The 15,565-nt window shown below is 50.3% G+C and overlaps 1 protein-coding gene and 1 long non-coding RNA gene across 7 annotated transcripts in view; both read left to right on the top strand.

Annotated features, from left to right (window-relative positions):
- The window catches only part of LOC144379413 (uncharacterized), a 197,578-nt gene that overhangs the window by 132,330 nt on the left and 49,683 nt on the right, over positions 1-15,565 (top strand). The gene's annotated exons all lie outside the window — the stretch shown is intronic.
- Positions 658-10,621, top strand: LOC118547279 (pepsin F-like). The gene is made up of 9 exons (XM_036110653.2): positions 658-710; positions 1,727-1,889; positions 5,054-5,171; positions 5,267-5,385; positions 6,764-6,963; positions 8,449-8,565; positions 9,682-9,826; positions 9,917-10,015; positions 10,440-10,621. Exons 1-9 carry the CDS (start codon positions 658-660, stop codon positions 10,590-10,592), a joined length of 1,167 nt encoding a protein of 388 aa, XP_035966546.1. The 3' UTR covers positions 10,593-10,621.

Below are 15,565 nucleotides of genomic sequence, written 5' to 3'. Positions count from 1 at the left end.
GGCTCCAGCACACAGTGGGGCCCCAATAAGTGTTTGTTGTATGAATAACAGAGCTCTTGGATGCCTGCATCACATTTCTTCTAACATTAAAATTATGCAATTGTAATGTGCAGAGCGGCATCATGAGTGCCCCTGGTCTGAGCCATCCCACCACCTAAAGTCACTTACATGCCCGTGTGCTGTACTTGGTGTCCTCACGGTGACATTTGACCCCCCTTCCTCCTAGCAATCTCTTCTCCAAATGAAGATAGCAATGCACACCTCACGGGCCCTGGGGAGACTGCACGAGATCAGAAAAGGCAAGCATAGCACCTGCCACTTATTTTTAGCACATTATTAGCAGCACCTTTATCTCCAAGATAGGAAGAGTCTCCCCACTCTTTGTTAGAATTTATGGTTTAGGATTGTTTGTTTGTTTGTTTGTTTGTTTTTTCAGCCAAGCCCCAAGGAAGAGATCACAATAGAAATCTCTGTATTCTGTGAATTTTCTAAATCCCCTCCTCACAAACATGATGGGGATAGAGATCTTATCAGAGAGGGTCATATGTCTTATCAGGTCCACTTAGCAGCCCTCAGGGGCACGACTAAGGCAGGTCAGATCACATATAACAAGCAACTCATGCTGGCCATTGCTTGCTCAGAACCCAAGAAAAAAGCATGAAGTGGTTTGGGGTCCTCGGGCTGGTGGCCCTCTCAGAGTGCTTAGTCATGTAAGTACAGGGCATGCAGGTGGCATCAGCTCTCTTTCTGGGCTCTTTCTTGCCCTCTTATTCTCCTGCCCATCCATGGATAGAGAAGAGAATATAATCACTCCCAGACTGTCTTAAAGTTCAAGGCTCCATTTATTGATCAGTAGCTTACCACGTGCACTGTGGGGTCCAGGTGACTTGAGACGGGCATATCATGAGCTGTATGAAATGGCACCCCTTGGAATTGTTCAGTGCGCAACCTGTGCAACTGTAGACATGGTCCTGTCTAGGAACAGCATTTTTCCTGCATTTGTTTCTAGGTCTTCTCTCTGCTCTCACTCCATTTTCATATGTATATGTCTCTGTCTTTTTGGATGTCTCTCTCCATGCAAAACTGTGTTTTTCCTAGTTTGAGTCCTTCTTGTTTCTCTATCCTCTTAATTTCTCTAATTTATTCCCCATCGCCTCACTTCCTTCATAACCCCTCTCTTTAGGTTGAGCCCTGGAAAAAGATCAAAAGGGCTACTGGTAGGCCCAGTTTTGCCTCTAACAAGCAGTGTGACAATAGCCAAGTCACCAGCTCCCTATAAAAAGAGGATGATGATTTCCATTCTACCTCCTTCCCAGGGTTTCTTTGAGAAAGACACAGAAAGATGACAGTAGCAGTAGTGACAATTGCCACTGTCAAGAGTTCCTATCTGTCAGGTGCATGATAGCCATCATTTTGCTTAACACCCCAAACATTCTATGTGAGGGGGTTACTATCATTCCACTTTTTTGTAGGTGGGAAAACTGAGGCACAGAAAGGCCACATGGCTTATCTAAGATTACACAACAGAACCTGTATTCAAACCTAAGTTTACTGCCATAGTCTTTCCATGGTGTTGGGTGGCCTGTCCTGATGATAAGATGACATCATAAAAATATTTGGAAAATATGGTAGGATTACAGCATGAGATGTAATAGTTATATTGTAACACAGGGCAGGTGAGATCGCTGTCTCTCATTTGTTTCTCTTTCCCAATGCTGGCTTAAAGAATCCCTCTGACAAGGATCAAGTCCATGCGAGAAAACCTCAGGGAGAAAGACAGGCTGAGAGATTACCTGGAGAAGCATCCTTACAACCTGGCCTACAAGTTTGTTGAGTCTGTAGATCTGGACCTGGAGGTATATTATGAACCCATGAGGAACTACCTGGATGTAAGTGTGGTGGGGAGCAATTGGGGGGAAGCGGGGGTGTGGAGGACTCTCCAGAGCAGACCCTAGGGCTCCGGCCAAGTGCTGAGGTTCATCTGGAAGTGTGAGCAGAGATGCTGGGGCTGGGGCTCCTGCAGGCAGAAACCCTGGGGAACAGGGACCCCCATCCCCAGAGGAGAAGTCACCCCCACCCTTAACTCCTGGTATGTGGTGACCAGGTCCAGCAATGAGCAGGTGACAGGAAACATCCATTTCAGTGCCGACGATACATCCTTCGGCACGTGTGCACCACAGCACTTGGCTTGAGGGATTTTGTTCTTTCTGAACTAAGCAAATCACTGAGTTAGAGTAGAAGGGTGAGCCATGTCTGCTCCAATGACAAAGCCCACTGCAAACCAAGTTTGACACCCCAGGCAGAAGCAGTTCAGCCTCCCCAGCCCCAAGAATGACACCAGTAAAAAAGTTACTGAGCGCCTACAATGTGTGAGGCCATAAAAAACTAACATAGATTGCTGCCTGTGTTCTCCTTTAGGATTTTGATGGACTCCTGTTTCACATTTAGGTCTTTCAACCATTTGGAGTCTATTTTTGTGTGTGGTGTAAGGAAATGGTCCAGTTTCATTCTTCTGCACGTGGCTGTCCAATTTTCCCAACACCATCTGTTGAAGAGACTGTCTTTTCTCCATTGGACATTCTTTCCTGCTTTGTCGAAGATTAGTTGACCATAGAGTTGAGGGTCCATTTCTGGGTTCTCTATTCTGTTCCATTGATCAATGTGTCTGTTTTTGTGCCAGTACCATACTGTCTTGATGATGACAGCTTTGTAGTAGAGCTGGAAGTCCGGAATTGTGATGCCACCAGCTTTGCTTTTCTTTTTCAACATTCCTCTGGCTATTCGGGGTCTTTTCTGGTTCCATACAAATTTTAGGATTATTTGTTCCATTTCTTTGAAAAAAGTTGATGGTATTTTGATGGGGATTGCATTGAATGTGTAGATTGCTCTAGGTAGCATTGACATTTTCACATATTTGTTCTTCCAATCCATGAGCATGGAACGTTTTTCCATTTCTTTGTGTCTTCCTCAATTTCTTTCATGAGTATTTTATAGTTTTCTGAGTACAGATTCTTTGCCTCTTTGGTTAGATTTATTCCTAGGTATTTTATGGTTTTGGGTGCAATTGTAAATGGGATTCGACCTCAGCCACAGCAACTTCTTCCTAGAAACATCGCCAAAGGCAAGGGAAGCAAGGGCAAAAATGAACTATTGGGACTTCATCAAGATAAAAAGCTTTTGCACAGCAAAGGAAACAGTCAACAAAACCAAAAGACAACTTACAGAGTGGGAGAAGATATTTGCAAATGACATATCAGATAAAGGGCTAGTATCCAAAATCTATAAAGAACTTATCAAACTCAACACCCAAAGAACAAATGATCCAGTCAAGAAATGGGCAGAAGACGTGAACAGACATTTTTCCAAAGAAGACATCCAAATGGCCAACAGACACATGAAAAAATGCTCAACATCACTCGGCATAAGGGAAATCCAAATCAAAACCTCAATGAGATACCACCTCACACCAGTCAGAATGGCTAAAATTAACAAGTCAGGAAACGACAGATGTTGGCGGGGATGTGGAGAAAGGGGAACCCTCCTACACTGTTGGTGGGAATGCAAGCTGGTGCAGCCACTCTGGAAAACAGTATGGAGGTTCCTCAAAAAGTTGAAAATAGAGGGGCACCTGGGTGGCTCAGTTGGTTAAGCGACTGCCTTCGGCTCAGGTCATGATCCTGGAGTCCCGGGATCGAGTCCCGCATCGGGCTCCCTGCTCAGCGGGGAGCCTGCTTCTCCCTCTGACCCTCCCCCCCTCATGTGCTCTCTCTCTCTCTCTCTCATAAAAAAAAAAAAAAAAAATTAAAAAAAAAAAAAAAAAGTTGAAAATAGAGCTACCATATGACCCAGCAATTGCACTACTGGGTATTTACCCCAAAGATACAAATGTAGGGATCTGAAGGGGCACGTGCACCCTGATGTTTATAGCAGCAATGTCCACAATAGCCAAACTATGGAAAGAGCCAAGATGCCCATCGACAGATGAATGGATAAAGAAGATGTGATACATATATACAATGGAATATTACTCAGCCATCAAAAGGAATGAAATCTTGCCATTTGCAACAACGTGGATGGAACTAGAGGGTATTATGCTGAGAGAAATAAGTCAATCAAGGAAAGACATGTATCATATGATCTCACTGATATGAGGAATTCTTAATCTCAGGAAACAAACTGAGGGTTGCTGGAGTGGTGGGGGGTGGGAGGGATGGGGTGGCTGGGTGACAGACATTGGGGAGGGTATGTGCTATGGTGAGCGCTGTGAATTGTGTAAGACTGTTGAATCACAGATCTGTACCTCTGAAACAAATAATACATTATATGTTAAAAAAAAAAAAAAAAGAAGAAGAAGAAGAAGATAGCAGGAAGGGAAAAATGAAGGGGGGGAATCGGAGGAGGAGACAAACCATGAGAGACTATGGACTCTGAGAAATAAACTGAGGGTTCTAGAGGGGAAGGGGGTGGGGGGATAGGTTAGCCTGGTGATGGGTATTAAAGAGGGCATGTACTGAATGGAGCACTGGGTGTTATATGCAAACAATGAATCATGGATCACTACATCAAAAACTAATGATGTAATGTATGGTGATTAACATCACATAATAAAATAAAATTTAAAAAAAAGGGAAAAAACTAACATAGGGTTATCATTATTGTTAACATAGGGTTATTGTTAACAAAAGGTCTCATCCCTTCTCCAAGAATGCGTAGCCCAGCCTGAGAGACAAGCAGAAAGTAAATGAATGTCAAGGAAAAGGGCCAACTGCATGGTATTGATGTTCTATTTTGAGTTCAGAGGAAGTGGTCTGGGGTAACCTCAGAGGGCTACCTGGAGGAGGAAGCACTCAAGCTGGGCCAAGAAGGGTGGAAAGGATTTAGTGAGCTGCAGGGGACACTGAAGAGCTTTTCAAACGGAGGCACTGGCCTGAGTAGAGGCTATAAGGTAGAGTGGTTGAAAGCTGATTTCAGGACACCCGACAGAGGCAGGCACCCTGGGGGTCAGGGAGGACTAGGGCAACCTGCCTTAACCATCCCTTCCCGGCCCCTGCAGCTGGCCTACGTCGGCACCATCAGCATTGGAACACCCCCGCAGGAGTTCAAGGTCATCTTTGACACGGGCTCGTCTGACTTGTGGGTGCCCTCCACCTACTGCTCCAGCCCTGCGTGCGGTGAGCGCCTGCACCCGTCTCGTGCCCCCCCTCCCCCCCCCGCCCCATCCTCTGTCCTTGGCAGGCTGACAGATGCTCACCTCCTGTGTCTGCAGCTAATCACAATGTCTTCAACCCTCTGCTGTCCTCCACCTTCCGGATCTCGGGCCGACCCATCCACCTCCAGTATGGCTCCGGGAGGATGTCAGGATTTCTGGCCTATGACACTGTTCAGGTAACGTGGAAACCAGAGGCTGAGGAAGGCTGGCCCGGGGAGCATTGATGGCTTATAGGATCAAATGTAGGGTCAGGTGGGAGCACCTGTCTTTCTCAAAGTCCCCCAGCCTGCCCTGTGGGGCTGGCTCCCTAGGGAGAGAGTACCCCTTGCTGACACATGGAATCCCAGAATAGCTAACCCAGAGAGTGGGTCACCGTGCTGGCGGGGCTTGGGGGCATGGATTTGCAGCTCCTTTCCCTTTGGTTAGCTCAAGGCTGATTTGGGGGGAACAGGGAGAGGTGTGGAAAAACCACCCACTTTTATATTTTCAGCACGGTGCTGGGTGCTTTCATGGTAAGAACTTGTTTGATCCTGCACCAGTCCTACGTGCCAGGCACGGTTACTACCATCACGCAGATGGGTGAATCGAGGGAGAGGGAGTGCCTTTCCCAGGGTTATGCACCTGCTAAGTGGCAGAGCTGGGATGCGAAGCAGGGCTCACACAGATGGGGGATGTTTTGGAGAAGAGGGCATAACTGATACGGAGCCTCTGGGTGCAGCTGAGGATCCAAGCACCCAGGCAAAAAAACCAAGGGCCACAGAAGTGGGGGGGGGGCTGAAAAATGGGTCCTTACCCTTGGGGGCCTCTGAGACTCTAATAAAAACTATGAGCTGCCTCCCCTAAAGTGCCTGAACACACACACACACACACACACACACACACACACACCAGCATATTTCCCAGGCAGAATTTTCCTTTTTTTTTTTTTTAAAGATTTTATTTATTTATTTGACAGAGAGAGACACAGTGAGAGAGGGAACACAAGCAGGGGGAGTGGGAGAGGGAGAAGCAGGCTCCCCAATGAGCAGGGAACCCGATGTGGGGCTTGATCCCAGGACCCCGGGATCATGATCTGAGCCGAAGGCAGACGCTTAACGACTGAGCCACCCAGGTGCCCCCAGGCAGAATTTCCTAAGAGCTCTGATGGCATGTGGTATAACAGGCATGTCTCCTCGGGCGGACATAGAATCCACAATTGCAATGAATTCACTCCATTTCTGTCATCAGATCATAGTCATGCCCAAAAGAAGACTATCCTCCTCTCTATTCTTTTTGTCCTCGAGTGGAAACAATTCAGTCCCACTCTGAGTCTGTTTCCCCACCTGTAAAAAAAAAAAAAAGGGAGGGGGGATGACGTCAGCAGGAGGAGCAGGTGTTGGTTAAAATCCCCAGGGTCCACGCACACAGAACCTAGATCTCTGTTCTGGCTTGTCATAGCCAGCCGAGGTCCCCAAGAGCACAGCCACACCTCGGTTTTTCTCTGCTGTTAGTGGCATCTCCCAGCCCAGCCCCACTTTCCAAACCTTTCCCTGGTGACACCCTCTTCTCCCACAGTTCGGGGGCCTTATCGATGAGTCTCAGGCATTTGGCCTGAGCTTGAGGGAACCCGGCAAGTTCATGGAATATGCAGTCTTCGATGGCATCCTGGGCCTGGGCTACCCCAGCCTCAGCCTCGGAGGGACCCTCCCCATCTTCGACAACCTGTGGAAACAAGGTCTCATTTCTGAGGAGCTCTTCGCCTTCTACTTGAGCAAGTAAGTCTGGGCTGGACGAGCCGTTTGCCCAAATCAGCTGTAAGATGCTTCCAGTTACATGAAAAAATTGTAGACTACTTGATCCTGAAGTTTCTTGAGAGATAGCCTCATCCAGGGGTCAGCAAACTATGGCCTGGGGGCCCTATCTGGCCCAGCCCCTGTTTTTGTAAATAAAGTTTTATTGAGACGCAACCATGCTCATTTGTTTCCATCTCGTCTGTAGCTGCCATTGCTCTACAACCGCGGAGTGGAGCAGACACAAGGGCTATCTTGCAGGCGACAAAGCCTAAAATCATGATGATCTGGCCCTTTACAGGAAAACTTTGCTGACCCCTGTAGTCCAAGTCCCTCATTTGACCGACGGGGGAACCGAGGCTCAGAGGGGAGCTTTGCACAAGATTGCCCAGGCAGGTGGCTATAGACGGGCTGTAGCAAAGGCCCCTGCGAGCTGAGGCCTCTGTGATGGGAGAGAGCCGGCCTGCGGAGGCAAAGTCCCAGGCAGAGGGAAAAACCCATGCAATGGTCTGAAGGAGCACCCGAGGCCCAGCGAGGGGACCAGTGTGGCTGGAGCACTGGGGGAGGAGGGGAGAGGGAATGGAGCCTGGCAGGGAGGCAGGGGCAAGGTTCCCCTGGGGTTCTGCACCACGTGGGAGTGGAGGCCTCTGGCAGGGGTGAGGCAGGGAAGAGACATGATCCAATTTCCATTTTCAAAAGCTCACCCTGGTTGTGTGCTGGAGAATGATGCAGTGGAGTGGAGACAGGGAGGCCAGGGAAGAGGCTACAGCAGACTCTTTAGGAGAGAGAGGGTGGCAGCTTGGTCCAGGGAAGTGGAGGGAAGAGGGAGAACAATGGAAGGAGTTGGGATATATGTTGGAAGAACGGGCAACAAGATTTGCCCATAGATTTGCTCTGGAAGGAAGGAGAGGGGTCAGCAGAGACATGTCCCCCCTCACTAACAGCATGCTCCCGGGACCTTCTACATAATTTGCAGGAAGAGTGCAAAATGAAAATAGGAGGCCCCTTGTTCTACAAGTATTAGGAATTTCAAGACAGGGACAGCAGAGAGGTGGGACCTTGCTGAGCATGGGGCCCCACAGCCCGCACCCCATGTGAGCCCGGACACTCGGCTTTTCTGAAAGAGGACAGGCCAGACCTCTCTGGCTGGCGCGTCCCCCGACCACATGGCCGAGTGCTCTGATCGCCGAAAGGGCCTGGCAGAGGGGGTGGTCAGAGCCAGCCCTGCAGCCAAACTGTCCAGGTTTGAACTCAGCTTCACCATCCATTAGCCAGGCCTCAACCCCTCTGTGCCCCAACCTTCCTGTCTGTAGGATGGAGAGCAGAGAAGTGCCTACTCCGTGGGGCTTTGTGACGTGTGGACAAGTGAGCCACGAGAAGCGTGTCTTTAGACGATGCTTTAGACAAAGCAAATCTCCCCTCCCGGTTATTTTCCCCTCACAATGAACACTTCCCCCCTCCCCCTCTCAGAAAGGAGGAGGAGGGCAGTGTGGTGATGTTCGGCGGTGTGGACCACTCCTACTATAGCGGAGAACTCAACTGGGTGCCCGTGTCCAAGGCCCTCTACTGGCAGTTGTCCGTGGACAGGTAAGCCCGTCGCTCTGAAGGTGGCCCCAGGTGATGCCCGCACACGCACACACATGGGCACACACAGACACATGGACACACACACACCGCGCACAGGTTCTAATAGCCCCACGCCTCCTGACAAGGTCCTGATACCAGCAGACAAAAGCTTAAAATGTCCTTTGGAAGCTTCCGTCGCCCATGTCCTGCCCCCTGGGCTAGCTCAGGCATTGTCTGGCCAGGGGCCCTGGCATCTGAGCTGGGAGCTGGTTGAGCAGCCTGTGACTCCCTTCCTGTCATTCTGAGCACCTGCTGCCCATGAGAACCTCCATCTTCACTGTGTGGGCCCCATAACGAGCCAGACACCAGATATAGGTCTCTCGTCCCTCCCTCACTTACTGGTTCATTCATTCATTCAACAAACATATGTTCAGCATCTGCTGTGTGCTGGACACTTGAGGGAGGAACTGAGGATAGAAATTGCTCTTACAGAGTACATCTAACAGGGCAGATGTACATGAAACAAGTCACACAAATAGTGAATTTACCACTTTGATAGACGCCAGAAATGAGTAAAAGTATGCCGAGGTGACCAAGAGAGGAGCCTGCCTGAGTCTGGGTGTAAGACTTCCCTAAAGAAGTGACAGTGGGGGCGCCTGGGTGGCTCAGTTGGTTGGGCGACTGCCTTCGGCTCAGGTCATGATCCTGGAGTCCCGGGATCGAGTCCCACATCGGACTCCCTGCTCAGCGGGGAGTCTGCTTCTCCCTCTGATCCTCCCCCTCTCATGCTCTCTGTCTCCCATTCTCTCTCTCAGATAAAAAAAAAAAAAAAAATCTTTAAAAAAAAAAGAAGTGACAGTGAAGCTGGAACCTGGAAGATGAGGAGAAATTAGCCAGATAAAGGGAGTGGGGATGGTTCTAGAAAGGGGTGCCGGCACATTCAAAGGCCCTGAGGCACAAGAGAGCTTGGGACATTCAGGAACTGAAGGAAGTCAAAGAAGGTCAGTATGATCAGAACAAGGGGAAACAGCTGTCAGGCATGAGCTGAAGGGGTGCCATGGGGTCAGCCAGGGAGGGGGTGGTAGTGAAGGGAGCCCCCAGTGTGATCCTGGTACCTGCTTTATCCCCGTCTCTCAGCATCTCCATGAACGAGATGGTTATTGCTTGTGATGGTGGCTGCGAGGCCATTATTGATACCGGAACCTCGCTGCTGATTGGCCCATCTGACGTTGTCTTCAACATACAGAAGATCATCGACGCCAAGCAGTCCTACAGTGGCGAGGTGACGGGTCATGCCGCAGGGACACTCTGGGCTCTCCAGGCATAGAAGGATCGGCTGGGCCAACCTTCTCTCTCGCTCTTTCTCTGACAGTACATAATTGACTGTGACGCCGTCAGCACCCTGCCTGACATCGTCTTCACCATCAACGGCATCAACTACTCAGTGCCAGCCAGTGCCTACATCCGGGAGGTGAGGAGCCCACCCTGGGACCTGGTCCTCAAACCTGGGACTTGCAGGAATGTGGGGTAGCAGCCGGGAGGAGGAGGCCCCCTGGAGGCCAAGCCACACCATTGCAGACGCTGCCGAGTGGCCGCGGAGGGCCCGCCTGGGCCGGGAAGGCTGCCAAGAGAGGGGCTGAGCTCAGTCTTAGGGAGCGGGTCGGGGTGAGGAGAGAAGGAAAGGTATTTTCCGCAGAGGGAACAGCCGGAGCGTGAGTCAGGGAAAGACAAGGCAGAGTGTGAGGAGAGCGGCAGAGAGTTCTGGTGCCTGCATGGGCACCCCACTTCTGCAGCTGCTCAGAGAGCCACGTGGCTCCCGGGAAAGGAGGGAGATCCAGCAGAGAAGGGCTGCAAGTGAGGGCTCGGGCTGACTGGTGAGTTTCTGTCTCCTCCAGGATCATCAGGGCACCTGCTACAGCAACTTTGACGAAGGCAAAGGCGGCCTGTTGCTCTCGGACTCCTGGATTCTGGGTGATGTCTTCCTGAGGCTGTATTTTACCGTCTTCAATCGAGCGAACAACACGATTGGCCTGGCTCGGGCAGTGTAAATGCTGGAGCTGCTTCAGGAAGCAACCACGCCCATCCCCCCACCCCCCCATCCCCCCCCCCCCCCCCCACACACACACAGTCACTCGGGGCATTCCCGCCCAGGGGCCATCCTGAACTCTGTCTGGGGCTCTGTAAAGCCTGCTCTCGGGAGAGAATAAAAGACCTCATTTTCCATGGTGCTGAAATGAACCAGCGCCTCTCTTTGCATGGGGGGGGGTGCATCAGAATCAGGCAGGACTCCAGAATCGAGTCTGGACGACCCGTGAGAGAAGCCCAAGGCCAGCTGGCTTCAGTGAAGAGGGAAACTAACGGAAGGCTACTGGGGACCCAGGATGCAGGAACCAGAGCAGGTCCAGAGGGCTCGGTGACCCAAGAAATCAAAAGCCGTCAGCTCATTCTTTCTCTCCTTCCCTCCTTCGCTTCTCTCATCTTTGATCCTCTTCGCCTGGCAAGTTTCTTTCCTCAGTCTTCTACGAGGGCCGATGGCCGAAGGACCTTGCTGCTGCCCGCCTCAGGGCTTTCTAGCCTTAAGGGATGCAAACAGAAAGGAGGAAACCCTAGAGGGCAGCTTAGTACCAGGCAGGGCTCTGATTGGCCCAGCTCGGGTCATGTGTCCAGCCCTGGACCAACCATTGCGGCCCGGACCTGGGGTACTCTGATTGGCTCTCCTTGGTCACGTGGCCTCACGTGGGCGGTGGGTGTGATTGACAGTTTCCTACACAACCACTTGGAAGCGTGAGCTGAGGAGGAACAGTCCCCCAAAGAAGTGGCAGAGCTGTGTTCTGGACAGATGAGCAGGTTCGTGGCTGCCTCCCCAGTCGCCACCACCTCCACATTCAGAGGGACGGGAAAGGATCGAAAAAATAGATTCTATTCTTCTGACCGCAAAAGACCAGTTGGCAGTGGCCCTCTGCTGCAGAGGGTCTCTGAGTGAGGCCCTTCAAACTCGGATGGTTCCACCCTGGCCCCCCCATAGCAAAGCAAGCAAAGGACTCCGGCCACCAGCTCGCTGCCACCCACACCTACAGTGTCCTTTCCAGTCCTGCTGCCCGAGTGACAGGCCCACGTGGATGCCTGCGCTCTCCCCACCCCTCCGGAGCCCAGCAGGGCCCTGCCCTTGGCCTCTGAGACTGTCTTGGGGAGACTGACCCCATGTAAAAGGGGACCCACAGTGCACAAAGCCTTCCGCCTCCCAGAGCATGCCAGCCTGAGCCCCCTCCAGGCACACAGCCATGACATCATTTGGTGTGAGCTGCCATGGTTTGGGAAGTTTGGGATGAAGGCATCACTTCCTCCCACCTGGACACCCCAGGCGGTGGCCCAGGATGGGGCCGCAGGAGTCAGAAGGCAGAGGGAGGGAGGCCCAGACGGAAGAAGGAGTACAAAGGTGGAAAACAACGTCCTATCAAAGTGCATCGTGCTGCCATTACTCCGGTGGGACAAACAGCAGTGACAGGGACTTTTCTTCGTCCTGCATCCTTTCATGTGCCACACATTTACTGAGCACCAATATGTGCCAGGCAGTGTGGTGGACCCCTGGGATAGAAGGCAAGGAGAAAGAGAGAGACAAATGAGAACACCCACTGGTGAGGGCTGGGGGGGAAAACAACAGAGGTGTTAGTAGGAGGCCAGAGCACTGATGGGCTTTCTCTTGGGGAGCCAGGGAAAGGTTGGGGGGGTGGGCATTGACCTCAATCTTGCCACCCCAGCGTGAAACATAGCCCCAAGCCCTGCAGTTACCATCCGTGTGAGATCCGCTGTATGTCCACAGTTCCGCCCCAGTCCCTTCAGGAGGACAGAGGATTACGATCACGTGAGGGGAGGCAAAAGGGGACTAGATGCAGAGCTGATGGAGGGTGAGGCTAGAATTGGTAATGTTTTCAAACAAATAATAAAAATCAAAAACGTGATGGAGACTCAGCTGTGTACAGTTTGTAAACTCATTTTCCAAGGGGGTCTTCATGGAACCATAGGCCACTTCTCTCTTGGTCGGAAGCCACCCATAAAAGCAAGAATAATAGGTCCAGGTAATTGCCTATGCTGTCTCCCCGGGACCCCCTGCCAGGCAGGAAATGTCGCCCTGATGGTACAGCTGAGGGAGGTGTCCGAGCTCCTGGCTCCAGCTCCCAGCGACAGACACATAGTAGGCCCTCAAGAAAGACACGTTGAATAAATGAATAGATGAATTAGTTAGTGCTCCCGCTGGCGCATCGTGCTGCATCCACGGCGGGAGACACGGGTGGAATCAGCATGGCTTCCTGCCATCACCTCGACCATAAAAGGTCGAGCCCAAGCTCAAGGCTGGAGCTGACGGCTTTTAACGAACCAAACTTTCCTCGAGGCTCTGTGTGTGTAGCCTGTGCCCCCAACACGGGCATTAATTCAGATCTTCAAAGCAAAGACCCCTCACCCCCCAGCCCTCCACTTTGATCCTTTACCAATCGCATCCCGAAGGGATGTTGATAGCCTTTGGTGAGAGAGAATGTAGGGGAAAAGGAAAAAGATAGCTTTTGAACACTTCTTGTAAGAATGTAAATTGGTACCACGTTTTTAGAGCTGATTTGTCGTTAAAATAAGGTGGGGGGTGGGAAGCTAAGCATTATTCAACGAAAGAGAAAGGTTTCCAACAGAGAGGAGACGCTGTGCTTGCGCTGGAACAAATAAATCCATTCCCATAGACAAGCCATCCGGGAACAGACTGTGACGTGCTGACACCTGGTGGCCAAAGTGGATATTGCACACGCGCTCTTCCCGGTCACGGCTGCACCTGCCCCTGGGTTCCATCTGCTTGAATGGCTATTTGGCAACATAAAACCATTGTCACATCCACTCTCCCACCTTTAGACCTGCTGATCCCTGTTCAGACTTAGACAAATATATTCCAAATATTTATACTTAGCTGAAACTTATTTACTAGCTATACATATTTTCCCAGGGAAGCTATACTAATAAAAGTTGGAAAGTGGTACGTGAAGAAATGTGCAGCTGGAATTGTGGGTCACTCCCTCCCTCACCGCCTTCAGGTGTGAACTGGAAAGGCCCCTCCTGGGGGGGGGGCTTCACTGGCACCTGTCTCTACAATGTCAACCCTCGCCGACACTCCCCGTCCCCTTCCTTGTCTTCACTTCCCTCCACCGTCACCATGTCACACACAATATAATGTATTTGTTTCTCTTGTGATTATCTGTCACCTTCCCTGGAGTGGAATTTCGTGAGGGAGCAATTTGGGTCTATCTTGTTCCTTGATAGATCCCCAGTGCCTAAGTTAGGGCCTGGGCCATGAGAGATGCTCCATAAATATCCTGGGGATGAATGTTATGTGAAACCACTGTTAAGAAAACCACATCATCGGTAACACTGAGCACAACTCTGCAAAAGCAAGAAGTGTGGACATTATCAACTGTTATTAGTTTGCTCAGGCTGCTGTAACAAACACCATGGACTAGGGGGTGTCGGGGGGCTTACACAACGGAAATTCATTTTCTCATGGTCCTGGAGGCTGGAAGTCTGAGGTCAAGGTGTTGGTAGTGTTGTTTCTTCCGAGGCCTCTCTGCTTGGCTTGTAGGTGGCCACCTTCTTCTGGTGTCTTCACATGGTCTTTCCTCTGGGTGTGTCTGTGTCTTAATCTCCTCTTTTTTTTAAAGATTTATTTATTTATTTGAGAGAGAGAGAGAGCATGAGCAGGGCGAGGGGCAGAGGGAGAGAGAGAGAGGATCCCAAGCAGACTCCCCACTGAGCACAGAGCCCCACATGGGGCTTGATCTCACAACCCATGAGATCATGATCTGAGCCGAAACCAAGAGTCGGACGCTACACCGACTGAGCCTACCAGGCGCTCCTAATCTCCTCTTCTTATAAGGACGCCAGTCAGATAGGATGAGGCCACCGATATGACCTGATTTCATCTTAATCATTTCTTTAAGGACCTTGTCTCCAAATATAGTCATATTCAGAGATTCTGGGGGTTAGGACTTCAACATATGAAAACGCTGGGGGAGGGAGAAATCATTCAGCCCATTACACAGATAAACACAAAAACTTCTGGGATGTGTCAAAAGAATATAGGAGTCAAATGAAAGGGGCTCCAGGGGCCAAGCCCAGGACAATCTAGGCATGAAAAGGAAGAATAATAATACCGGATTATAACTCACTAAATAAAACAAGAATCTACGAGTACAAACAGATAAATAAACACATACAGTGAAAGGACAGCTAGTCCTCACCATAGACTGCCAATCAAAAAATGTCAATAAAAATTGGCATCAGTTTAATGATCAATTCAGGCACAAATCCTCAAGGGATGCTTCAACTTGGGTGAAGGTCTCATGGGGAACAGCCTGTTTGCACAGTCTCAAAGCACCTCCCCACAGAACACCTTAGTAATCCCAGCGCGAGAACCGCAATGGACAATCTGGGAAGCAGGTGCCACCTTAACCAAGTCACCAAAGTCAGCAGCACCCAGAATGGGACAGACCGGCACCTGGTGCCTCCCATGACATTCCTGCGAAAAATAAAACAAAACAAAACAAAAACCATACATAACCTGAATCGAAAAGTAAGAATACCTCAAACAAACCCAAATTCAGGTACACTCTGCAAAACCAGCCCATATTCTTCAAAACTGTCCATGTCAAGAACAGCCAAAGGCAGGCTAAGGAGCTGTTCCAGACTGAAGGGGAGTGAAGAGACCAGGCAACCCAAAATAAGGCACGGTCCTGGATTGAATCCTGGGTCAGGAAAAAAAATCACTTAGAGGGACAATCTGAGGAGAGCTGGTGAATTTGAATATGTGCTGTGTATCAGATTGTGTATAGTATTTTGTCAATGTTAAATTTCCTCAATATGACCATTGTGCCGTGGTTATGTAAGCCAATGTCTTTGTTCTTTGGAGATACACTCTAAAGATTTAGGAGTGGGGCGCCTGGGTGGCTCAGATGGTTAAGTGTCTGCCTTCGGCTCAGGTCATGATCCC

Source organism: Halichoerus grypus, chromosome 11 (genome assembly GCF_964656455.1).
Source record: "Halichoerus grypus chromosome 11, mHalGry1.hap1.1, whole genome shotgun sequence".
In the NCBI taxonomy this organism is placed as follows: Eukaryota; Metazoa; Chordata; class Mammalia; order Carnivora; family Phocidae; genus Halichoerus; species Halichoerus grypus.
Note: the sequence above shows the minus strand (reverse complement) of the source record. Positions and strands in the feature narration are given on the sequence as shown.

Excerpts from the sequence above, each read along its gene's own strand:
- LOC118547279 (XM_036110653.2), top strand. The coding sequence starts at position 658 with ATGAAGTGGTTTGGGGTCCTCGGGCTGGTGGCCCTCTCAGAGTGCTTA. Across the intron at positions 5,172-5,266 it reads CTGCTCCAGCCCTGCGTGCG|CTAATCACAATGTCTTCAAC; the intron begins GTGAGCGCCTGC and ends CTGTGTCTGCAG. Across the intron at positions 9,827-9,916 it reads AGCAGTCCTACAGTGGCGAG|TACATAATTGACTGTGACGC; the intron begins GTGACGGGTCAT and ends TTTCTCTGACAG.